General features: G+C 41.2%; 1 protein-coding gene across 1 annotated transcript; it reads left to right on the top strand.

Annotated features, from left to right (window-relative positions):
- Window positions 1-369: 369 nt before the first annotated feature.
- LOC134068175 (uncharacterized) lies at window positions 370-5252 on the top strand. The gene is made up of 10 exons (XM_062523736.1): window positions 370-1634; window positions 1739-1888; window positions 1981-2132; window positions 2249-2385; window positions 2495-2588; window positions 2725-2836; window positions 2944-3170; window positions 3287-3458; window positions 3559-3686; window positions 4369-5252. The coding sequence occupies exons 1-10, from the start codon at window positions 1556-1558 to the stop codon at window positions 4684-4686; spliced, it is 1569 nt and encodes a 522-aa protein (XP_062379720.1). The 5' UTR covers window positions 370-1555; the 3' UTR covers window positions 4687-5252.
- The last annotated feature ends 7374 nt before the right edge of the window (window positions 5253-12626 follow it).

The following is a 12626-nucleotide window of genomic DNA, read 5'->3' on the forward strand; positions in this document are numbered from 1 at the left end:
TTGGTCCTCACCGAGACCTGGCTGAAGAGTGACATAGATGACTCAGAGGTGGCACTGAATGATTTTAATATTTTTAGAATTGATAGACCTAACAGAGGTGGTGGTGTTGCTGTCTATACTAAGTCTTGTTTTAGTTCACATTGTCTTTATTCAGTCACAGTGAAAAATAGCCTTGAGTTTATTGCTCTAAAAGTCTTTTATGGGCAGAATAACTGCCCTGGTTATTATAGGGGTTTATAGACCACCCTCAGCCTCTACCAAGTCACTTGATCAGTTGGCTGACCTAATATCCTCCTATGCTGAAAGTGAAACTATTATTTTAGGAAATTTTAATATTGACTGGTCCTCGGCTGCCTCAGGTCACTTGAAAGAGGTCGCCACTAGCCTTAACCTCACCCAACTCATCTCTGAACCTACAAGACCTAACCACCTAAACCCCTCCAAGTCAACTACTATAGACTTCATTTTTTCTAATAGACCTGATAAAATTACTGCATCTGGGGTCTTTGACCCAGGGGTCAGTGATAACCAGTGTTGGGAAAGTTACTTTTAAAAAGTAACTAGTTACAGTTACTACACAGTAAAAAATGGAGTGTCATTATTGCAGAGTAAACCTATTTTACTCTGGATAGAGTAGTTATAACAATACACAGAGTAAAATCGTCCAAACAGTAGTGTCAAAAGTGAGAGTTAAGTCCAACATGCACGCAATGACAAAATCTACTCTACATGGTGATGATTCCCCGCGAAAGTTCTAGAATTGAACTGGAGCTTGAGCTGGCCGGGCTGGCACGTTGCTTGGAAATCGTCTCTCCCCCACTAGACTTATCGTCGGTGGTAAGTTTGTTTGAACATTTGTAGGTTTTCACCATCTAGCTAGATATGTTTCCACTGACGACTAACGTTTTGCAATACATTGACGATGGTACTAGGCGTATGAAGTTAATTTAGCCATGCATAGACGTAGTTAGCTAATCGTTAAGTTAGCCATGCATAGATGTAGTTAGCTAACCAATATGCACTGACTTCAAGTTCAGATGCATTCGACTGCAACACCACGTCAAGAACTTAGAAGAAATACCGTTGATGACGAAATTATTTTAAATGACACATTTCAGGCTTTATTTACTTAATACAGTGCAATGTATGGGTTAGTGATAATTGAAGTTGTTCGGCCGGGTGGGTGACGTTGGGTTAGCTGCTAACGTAGCTACCAAAATGTTAGCTGCTAGCAAGTTAGCTTGACAACGTGGTTTCTGCCCAAATTGAAATAATTTGCAAGATGTTATGTTCTCGTGCTTAATTTGTGCCTGTCTGAAACCAGACATTGAGAGTAATTTCAACAAATTATTGCTGAATGGCGTCATTAGAAAGATAGGAGGTTATAATCTCAGCTAACAAGTTTATAGCACCCTGTAAATTAACCTATTGTCATAAGTCTGTGCGTGTTTATTAGACCGTTAGCGATTTCTAATGACTTTGCTCTGATTCTAGAGAATATTTTGATGGGTATTAACAGTTATTCAACCTTCCTTAAATTTAAATTTAACAGAAAATGCTGCGTGTCTCCTTTGGAGGAGTGCAGAAGTACATCAAGCTGCCTGAACTAACATTCGGTGATTTCTTGAGAGAAGGTAAGTCGCTAAATTTGGATTGAAAGTAGCCTAGTCAAGTGGTGGCATGTTGCAATTATTTCTCATCAGAACATTTTGTGCTCTGTTTCTTTCTTTTACTCTAGTGAGTCTAAAATTTAACATCGCTGAAGACAGACGGTTGGACATCAAGGTTTATGACCCGTCTAACACAGAGGTGGACTGTGAGGTTTTTGAGGAGATCGTAAAAGGGTTCCATGGACCTTTCCTGGTTTCATTGGCCAATGAAGCACCTGGTAATTGCTGTCTACCTGCATAACACTACACACACATCGTTGAAGTTGAAGTGTTGAACTATGTAATTGTGTTCTTATTTCCTAATGCTCAGGTAACCCTCAGTCCACGTCATCTCCATGCTCTATTGCATCTGACGACACAGTGATCCTCAACTTCTCGTTGTGTGACCCAGCTGAGGAGCCAGTTGCAGCCGAAGGAAGTCAACCTAAAAGGCCTTGCCGCATCAACTACGAAGCAAAAGCTGTGAGTTGTGTGTGTGTGGGGAGTTTGATTCACATGTTTAATTTGAGGTGCATCGTATTTGTTTTGATATTTCCAAGTATTTTTCAAAATACAATACTGCACATTTTATCTCTTAGCTGATTGAAAAAATCTTGACGACAAAGCCTGGAGGTGACCGTATCATGGCGGAGTATGCGAAAACAAAATCAATTTCAGATTCAACCAGAAGACAGTTCATCAACATACTTACTGCAGAGATGACGGAAACACATGGGTATGTATGGATCAATTATTTTATCATGAGACATTGTTTAAACATTGCAATTATTGTTTAGGTATGTTGTTCAGTGCTGTCTATGAATGTTGATTATTGAATACACCAGGACATCTCCGCCCCGGAGTGTAAAAGTGATGTATGCACAGGGGATTGTCGCTCTGTTTCCATATCTTGAAGACCCATATTCACAGAATGGCTATGTGAGTAAAGGTTTTAAAATATATTTTCCCTTCGAACTGCTGAGATATACATTTACATTTATGCATTTAATAGATGCCTTTATCCAAAGCTCAGAGATCATATGAATGTATCACACTGTGCATACATTATACATAGGAACATTACTACGATCCAGAAAGTGGTTCAGGCTACCTTGCATGGCGGTTGAAGACAATTCAACGAAAAGCTGCTGAGGAAAGAGGTCCAGCAGTTAGTAAATCTCTTAAAGGTAATATTTATCATGAGGTGGAATTATCAACCTGTGAAATGTGTTTAAAGGATAATATAAAACTGTGTAGTTATAAACAGCAACAACAAAATTGTCTTGTTCTAAAGTGGGTGGGCCAGGCTATGGGCGTACTAGACCCTTTACTGCCGACAAAGTCCTGACTGACGAGGAAGTGGAATGCGCTATCGCTTTGTTGAGACACACTGCTGATGAGGAGACCATCCGTGAAAAGATGAAAGTCACTTTCATATACCGCCACGCCATGGTCAATGATGATGACAAATCAGCAGAGGTCTTCTCAGTATTTCCACGGTTCCTAGACACACCAGGACTGGTATGGCATCTACATTCATTGAATACTGTATAATGTATTGAATTTTGTAAAATGTAGCACAAGGTACTAACTCAGGTTGTCCTCCTTTTCTTCTTGTTTTCTTTTTCAAACTACAGATAGAACAAGATTTTAGACTGATGTTTGGTGAGCAGACTGCCAACAAGTTCCTGGAGAGGTGGCCTACCACTTTCAAAGCAGGAGTCATTAAGGAAAGCCATGGACTGGTCCCCTCTACAGACCTTCTTGATTTGATGCGCAACGCTGAGACAACTACTGAAGTTGAAAATGGTAAGTCTTTGAATGTGGAGAAGCATGTTGCTTAATACAGTATATTGAGGATGGTGGAAAATTAAGGCATAATGTTAACCTGATACTGGTTGGCCTCTAGGCTGGGACAGTGACATGTCTACCATCATACTGCTGCTACATCTGCTACCACCATCTGCACAGGGACGAAAGAGGCCAGGGAGGATATCAGCATCTAATGCAGTTGATCACCTCATCAAATTCCTAAAGGTACACTAGACATTTATCAAACCTCATCCCTCCCACCACCACCCACCCCTGCCAACAACACCTCACACTCCAAACACACACCCTCAAACATCACTCCACTACCCACCCACCCCCTGCTAACAACACCACACACCCTCAGACATCATTCCAACCCTCACCACATACCCTAAATCATTCCACTAGCCCCCACCCACACCCAGCCATCAACACCACACCCCCCTCAAACATAATTTTACTATCACACACACACACACCCCAACTCTACCCCACCCACACCACTACCCACACTCCACTACCCTACACTCAACCCCCCCCCCCCCCCCCCCCCCCCCCCCCAAAACACACACACTGCAGCCGTGCATCCCCTCAAACATCATTGATCATTGTATCATTTTATCTCTCATTTCTGTCATCACTCCACTTTCTACGACACACACACACACCCTCCTACACACCAACGTTATACACCGCATACTACTACAAGCACCTATCCCACACACAGCACTCTTCCATTTGAACCTTTCTCTCTTCTGGAGAACCTTACAATTTCACTGCTTGTGTTTTACGCAGGCAATTCTATGCATGTGACATACAATTCTTGAATCCTTAAATTGTTTAGAGATTGGAGTGATCTCATAATATTGATCTAATAAATAGTGTTGTTGAATGTGTTTTGTTATAGACGGGAACAAGCGTGCAGCAGCATCTGGACAACATCGCTCAAAGCAGGCAGCCCTACCTCCTTGCTCAGGGACCCATAAAAAGCAGCATTCACTCTTTCTTAATTGCCATCGACAAGCATGCACTTCCCTGCCAAGCCACCACCTCAGTCGGAGCCCTGGATGAGCTCTTCAAGGCCCACTATGTGTTTGGTACATCTTACAGTCCTGTCTTGAGCAACTTTTTCACTTTTCTGCAAACTTCCATTTTCAACATTGACGTGGGGAAAACTAAGGAAACGCCAAGAATTGCAGAGTTGCGAGCAAGAATGGTGCGTTAGGCACTCTTGAAATTAAACAATGAGGTGCTTTCTTTGCAGCAATGTCCTTGGTGAAGCAAACAGTCTAGTAAAGCACCTCAAAATAATACATGGACTCTGTACGGGAAGGACTCTTCATCTTCAATGTGGCCTAGTGGGACGCTCACGTTTTTTCAATAGTTTTTATGGTCTTAGGAAGCATCTGAGTAAGTGTTATGTGAATGTTATTGTTGAAGCTGAACCACCACATTGTCAAAGTGTTCTTGATGGTAGTAATGTTAATCCCACAGAAGAGCCATGTGAGGCTGAGCTTGAGTCAGAGCCAGCATTAACGTCAGAACATAGTTGTGCCTCTCATTTCAGATTTAAAGGCAGCAGGTGTAGCCCAGTCTACTGGTAATTCTTTTGTGACCTCTATGGAGGATATTGTGCAGAAAATTCATGAGTATGCAAAAAGTCAGTCATCCAAGGTGTATTTCGTGATCTAAGAGAAACTGAAACATGCAAGAATGTGGAGAGAATGACACCACTATGTACGTTGTCCCATATTTTTATCTCTGAGGAGTTATCAGGAAATAAATGGTGCTACAGAACCTGATGGTGTGTGTTGTCTTATATTATAGCAGTTAAAAACATTGCTATTTCATTGCAAATAAAATGAAAGTAAATATACACTATATAGTGTATTTTAAGAATAGCCTATTTAGAGTGGAAACTACTCTATGTAGTGAAATAATTTTACTCTAACAGTGTAAACAGATCACAGTGTTAAATGCTTTTACACATTTCATTGTTAATTTTTACACAAAATAGAGTAAAAATAACTCTGAAAATCTTACACTGGCTACAGAGTAAATTTTACACTAATCTAGGGTGGGACCACATGTTATCTGACACAGAGTTAAATTCAACTCTTTAAGAGTAAAATTTACACTATGTTTTTTACTGTGTAGTTACTACTTTCAAAAAGTAACTAAATTAGTTACTCAGTTACAAATGATAAAAGTAACTAGTTACTTCAGAAAGTAACTGGTGCGTTACTTTCAAGTAAATGTTTAAATGCGAACCCACCTCTTTAACGGAACTTAAAATACAGGTGTATGTTCTATTGTTAATAATAAATCTCAATATTGTAATGAAATGGGCAAATGGACATTTCATACAGTACATTATAAAGAGAAACAATGTACACACATATTTCTAATGTTGCTGAGGGAGTGAGACTCCAATCAAATGGCATGTACCGGATATGTAGATATTATGTTTGTATAGTGGATCGATACAAATAACACAATAGATGTCTTTTTTGATATTTATTGCCCCTCAACAGGCCAGAACTGGGCAGAATTAAAGTAGGCTATGCCTCTAAAACGGATGGTTCTAGTCCTTGATTATGATTGGCTGAATCGCGTCCGATGCTGTTGTTTATTCCACCATAACCTCACACCTTGACCGCATTTCGTTAGTAGGCTAATGCGCTACCACAACCAGCACAAAAGTTCGTGGCTTGTTAAGCTTCTGTTGCTTTGGTTTTGTAGCCGTCTCCTTCGCTTTCGGCAGTCTTGGCCACTAATTTTGTGGAGGCATGCGATGTTGAGAGATGTTTGAGTGAGTTTGAATTAGGCTACTCGACACTGATGTTTACAAGGCACTTTTGACTAGGGCATAATGTGCATTTGACGATTACATTCGTTCTTTTCATTTCATGGAAGAAAAAATAATGACTGTACTTCCATTTAGCGAATGCTGTTTTTGGAGTAGCCTGTTTGCGTTCGCCATACCGATTTCACTTTGACCAACTCGCTTGTGATGCGCCGCGCTGTGTGTCGAACTAGGCTACTATGCAAGTTTAGGAACACCCGCCCAACTCTACCTGTGATTGGCTTACCATGAAATTTTACTCAACCTCAGCCAACCGTCAGTATGTATGCGCTTGTCTCGTGCGCACTACCCAAGGAAGAACAGTAAAATTAATCTGCCTCGCCCTCGGCTCTGAGATCTAGCTGGTCTGATGGAGAGAAAAAAAATAATATAGCCTATAGTCACGCACCGCATTTTTTGGCAGTAACGGTAACGGCGTTATCAAGATGGGAAAAGTAATCAATTAGATTACTCGTTACTGAAAAAACTAACGCCGTTAGTAACGCCGTTATTAATAACGCCGTTATTCCCATCACTGGTGATAACTGCCCCATTGTTTGCATCAGAGATACCCATCTCAAAAAAGCACTGTCTCGTTTTGGAAGGTCCCTGAGACACTTCAATAAGCAGGCTTTTATACACTGCTCAAAAAAATAAAGGGAACACTGGTTCATAGGAGTGTAGCATCAAGTCAGTCACACTTGTGGGATATTGATCTGGACAGTTATTAACAGAGGTGGTTGTGAATCAGGTTGACCCGCTTTGATGTCAACAAAATTTACTGCAGGTGTACTAGAGGGCCAACTGTGAGACGACCCCCAAAACAGGAATGTTTTTACAGGTGGTGGCAACTGGTAATTTTTCCATCTTCATCCTTCTTGACTGATTTTTCACTAGTTTTGCATTTGGATTAGGTCAGTGTTACTACTGGTAGCATAAGCCAGTATCTGGAGCCTACAGAGGTTGCACAGGGTAGTCCAACTCCTCCAGAATGGCACACCAATACTTGTCATTGCCAAAAAGATTGATGTGTCTCCCATTGCAGTCTCAAGAGCATGGAAGAGATTCCAGGAGACAGGCAGTTGCTCTAGGAGAGCAGGGCAGAGTGGTAGAAGATCGTTAACCCAATAGCAGGACCAGTATCTGCTCATTTGTGCAAGGAGGAACAGTAGGAGTTTTGCTACAGCCCTACAGAATGACCTCCAGCAGGCCGCTGGTGTTAATGTCTCAGACCACATTGTCAGAAACGGACTTTATGAGGTTGACCCGAGGGCCCGATAGCCTCTAGAGGGACCTGTGTTCACTACCCTGTTCTGTGCATCCCTCCAAGGGTATGCCTCCCCAGACCATTACTGACCCACCACCAAACCGGTCATGCTGAATGATGCTGAATGATGTTGCAGGCAGCATAACGTTCTCCACGACATCTCCAGACCCTTCAATGTCTGTCACATGTGCTCAGGGTGAACCTGCTCTCATCTGTGAAAAGTACAGGGCACTAGTGTTAGACCTGCCAATATTGCATTCTATGGCAAATGTCAATTGAGCTCCACAGTGCTGGGCAGGGAGCACAGGTCCCTCTAGAGGCCATCGGGCCTTCAGACCACCTACATGAAGTCTGTTTCTGGCAGTGTGGCCAGAGACATTCACACCAGTGACCTGCTAGAGGTCATTCTGTAAGGCTCTAGTAGGGCTTCTACTGTTCCTCCTTGCACAAAGGAGCAGATACTGGTCCTGCTACTGGGTTAAGGATCTTCTACCACTCTGCCCTGCTCTCCTAGAGCAATTGCCTGTCTCCTGGAATCTCTTCCATGCTCTTGAGACTGCAGGGGGGAGACACAGCAGTCATTTTGGCAATGGAACGTATTGGTGTGCCAATCTGAAGGAGTTGGACTACCCTGTGCAACCTCTGTAGGCTCCAGATACTGGCTTATGCTACCAGTGGTAACACTGACCTTATCCAAATGCAAAACTAGTGACAAATCAGTCAAGAAGGATGAAGATGGAAAAATTACCAGGTGCCACCACCTGCAAAAACATTACTGTTTTGGGGGTCGTCTCACAGTTGGCCCTCTAGTACACCTGTAGAAAATTTTGTTGACATCAAAGCAGGTCAACCTGATTCACAAACCACCTCTGTTTCATAACTGGCCAAATTAATATCTTACAAGTGTGACTGACTTGATGCTATACTCCTATGAACCAGTGTTTAGGGATGGGTATTGATAAGTTTTTATCAATATCGATGGCATTATCGATTCTGCCTATCAATCCAATTCCTTATCAATTCTCTTATCGATTCCCAAAAAATGTAGGTGCACCCACATTTTTCATTGCATCGCCTTTAACGCCAAAAGGTCACCTTTTATCACTCTCCTTTCATATAATGTGAATGATTTTTAACAATAAGGCGTAGAAAAAGCTTGTCTTTATTTAAAACACAATAAGGAATATAGGCCTACATATTCTTTATAAAGAATTATAAAGATATATATATAGCCTACAGTGTATATATATAATATAATATAATACTTTATATATTCTAATCTACAGCCTACTACTGATATTTCTGATATTCATGACATTCATGACTATTCATATTACAACTCTGCCTCTTTAATTCAGCTGTCGGCTTGAAGCCTCAAATTGTAAACAAAGTAGCATAGTTGGCTAGCTTATTATAGTCTACTGGTTGGACTGTTCAGTTTCCCCACGTGTGTTAAAGTTGCAAGGTAGGCTAATACTTTGTCTCCTTGGGACAGGCCCTTTTGAGTCTTAGAGTTGGAAAACATTGAGATGATCAGTCAACTTGAATGCAAGAGTTTGAATCAAATTTGTGCAGTAGCCTACGCTATGATGCTAACCGAAATTAATTATAATGTCGCTAGTTGTCTTCTATGCGTCATTGCTTTCACGATTGTGAATGTGCATGTCGAGGGGCGGGTGTCGCGCACGAGAGAGGGAGAGGGAGAGAGAGCGGGCCAAGGGGGTTACTTATATACAGTTTGGCAAAGTTGCACGCATAGTCTACAATTAAAACTTGTGAAGGAAACGTATGCTTTCACCCGAGCAGCGTCAGGTGCACCTAGAATTATTTTCAGGCACACTCTTAAACATTTTGGGCGCATATGCACTCTGGAGCCCTGGACCGGGCAACGTTAGCACCCCTCCGTAGTCTGTCAAACACATGACACTCTTGGAGCTTAATCCCATGCTTCACGGACAAATGTTTTAACATATTGCTGGTATTACTACCCTTACACGATTTGACTTGTAGTATGAGTCGTCGCAGAGGGCGTGTAGTAACACAAAATTTCAGGTAAACCGGAAAAGGTCCGACGTCATGCAGGCTGAGGGAATCGTTAAGGGAATCGATAACAAAAAAGACGTACGATGTCGATGGAATTGATAAGTTAAACCCGGTTCCAAGACGGAACCGGTTATCGATGCCCAACCCTACCAGTGTTCCCTTTATTTTTTTGAGCAGTGTAAATGACTTACATAATAGCAATATAAATTGCACAACTGAGTTTATGGATGTTGACCTAGTTCTGGATTGTTTTCTAACTAATTTTAATTCTATTGCCAATGCTCATGCCCCCCTTAAAAAGCTTAGGGTAAAGAACAGATCAAACCCTTGGTTTACAGCAGAACTATCTACCTTGCTTATTACCAGGAACAAAGCTTGGGCCCATGCAAGGCACACTAACACAGCTTCTGACTGGACATATTTTAGGCAAATTAGAAATAAATTCTCAGCTATGGTGAGACAAGCTAAATCTAATTACCATCTTAGTATGCTCTCCAGTTCCTCCTCAAATCCTAAGCTTTTCTGGAAAGCATTCAAGTCTTTAAAAGGTAGTACAATCTCTATTCCACCTCTGTGATCTCTGATACCTGCACTCTTGTCGACCCTATTGATATTTGCTCAGCTTTTAACAAGCACTTTTCAGTAGCTGGGCTCATTTTTAATGAGGATTTATCTGGGCCTTTAAACCTTCATCCCAGCTCTGATGATGCCCTCTCTCTCAATGTCAACTCCTTAGACCCTACTGCCCAGTTCTCCTTATTGGGGGCCAAGCAGCGAAGCTGCGAAGCACCCATAGTGATTGTACCTTTTCCTATTATTCTTCTCCTCTGGAAGTCTATGGCGGCCCATAGATCCATACAGTAAAAAGTTGTGAAATTTGGCACACTTATTCTACTCACAACTCTAAGCACTTTCACCAATTTACAGACTCCAGACCTCAAACCTCTAGCGCCACCAACAGGTCAAAAATCATAAATGTTTTAACAACATTAATGCAAGTAGCTCTGCAATGCTTAGACCTATCAAGCTGAAACTTGCTCAGTGTATTAACGCAAAAGGTATAGCCCCACCCACCAATTAACAATACTTTTCCACAAACGCTGTAGCGCCACCAATAGACCAAGGTCAAAACTTTCAAAAAGTTTCACAGGTCACACATTTCATCCGATTCTCACCAAAATTTGCACACACCATCTTCAGACCATGCCTTCTTATTGCATTGCTTTCTGGAAGAATTGACAAAATTATTTGCCCTTAACAGCCAATCAAAATCGGCGGCAAAGCCGCCACACAGACATTAAACCTTTATCTCTATGGAAGCCATAGAACCATACAGTAAAAAGTTTTGAAATCTAACACACATATTCCTCTATGGCCAATGACAACTTTCCCCAATTTACAGACTCCAGACCCCAAAACTCTAGCGCCACCAACAGGTCAAAATGTATACATTTTTCAACAACATTAATGAGAGTAGCTCTGCAATGCTTTGACCTATCAAGCTGAAAATTGCTCAGTGGATTAAGGCAAAAGTACTGACCCCACCCACCTATTAACAAGACTTTACCATTCAGGCTGTAGTGCCACCAGCAGGACAAGGTCAAAAACGGTCAAAAAGTTTCACAGGTCACAAATTTCATCCGATACTCACCAAAATTTGTACAGACCATCTTCCGACCATGACTTATAATTGCATTGGTTTATGGAACAATTGACGGAAGTGCTCGCCTGTAACAGCCAATCCAAATTGGCGGTGAAGCCGCCACACAGAAAGTGAACCTATATCTCAGCAAGGCTTTCACGTATCAAGAATAAACTTAGAACATGGGCTCAGAACCCAATTAAGAGAAGCCTCAACAACTTTGGTGCCCTTTGACAACTGTGGGGGCGCTATAGTAACAGGAAGTAGGCTCATATCTCAGCAATGCTTTCACCAGGGTTCGTACACCTTTTTCATGGCCAAATTCAAGCACTTTTTAAGGACTTTCAAGACCAGTTTTCCAGTACCGAAATCGAGTGTGAACAAATCCAAAGTCCTGTTGTTTTAGGTCATTGTAGGACAAAGAACCAGAAAATTTGATACAATCTAAGCCCAATATATAACCAGCAGCTATCATTAGGTTAACTGAATGGGGCATAGAAAATGGAACCATTTCATTAGTGTTTGCTGCTGCTCTATTTGGTCTATGTCATATCAAATTTCCTTGTTCTTTTTCTTACTGACAGCACTCGATAATGTTGAACAGCATGGATTGATTCACACCATATTTCATATATCATAGGAGAAAAAAAGAGGAAAATATACCCAGCACCCCCGGGAGAAATTTTTGAAAAATACCCCCTTAAATGATGACATTTGATGACTTTTATGAGAACTATTGATAAACTGTGATACATATATTTCAAACATTATAACATACCACAATATAGTCTATATATAAGTCTATAACTCATTTATAGCAAAGTAGCCTAGGCCTACTCAAGACTAAACCAGATATGGCTGAAATATGTAGGCTATCATGATCATTTTGCCAACAATGATGTAGAACCATGGATTTTCTCAGTTCATAACATGTTTTGTTTCAACTTAAATCAACATAAAGTTATAATTTTGACTACATGTTTTAATACAGGCCTACTTGATCACATATAGCCTGCCCCCTTACAGTCCTCTAGTCCTGATAGTGAACCATAGGCCTATTGATATTGATGCTTAAAATTCAGACTGTGCCTTTAAATAGGCGACTTTTTTCATCTATCAGCACAATGTGACAGTAAGCCATTTCCACTAAAAAATCAGCTCAATATTATGTGCAAGACTGGTGTTTACCAAGCATGCCAACGTGTTAATATCTTAGCACTATTGTCATACGTTTTCTCATAGTGAGATGGCTATCCTGAAATATGTTTTGAATGACATGGGGCGCACGGAGGTGAACGGTTGGACAAACGCGAAATGACAAGGTGTTAACTAAACAATTTAGTTGACCTAAAGTCGACAGGCTTTGTG

This window comes from Sardina pilchardus, chromosome 20, assembly GCF_963854185.1.
Source record: "Sardina pilchardus chromosome 20, fSarPil1.1, whole genome shotgun sequence".
In the NCBI taxonomy this organism is placed as follows: Eukaryota; Metazoa; Chordata; class Actinopteri; order Clupeiformes; family Clupeidae; genus Sardina; species Sardina pilchardus.

Coding starts and splice junctions, on each gene's coding strand:
- LOC134068175 (XM_062523736.1), top strand. CDS start 1,556: ATGCTGCGTGTCTCCTTTGGAGGAGTGCAGAAGTACATCAAGCTGCCT. Junction 3,459..3,558: donor AACTACTGAAGTTGAAAATG/GTAAGTCTTTGA, acceptor GTTGGCCTCTAG/GCTGGGACAGTGACATGTCT. Junction 3,687..4,368: donor ACCTCATCAAATTCCTAAAG/GTACACTAGACA, acceptor GTTTTGTTATAG/ACGGGAACAAGCGTGCAGCA.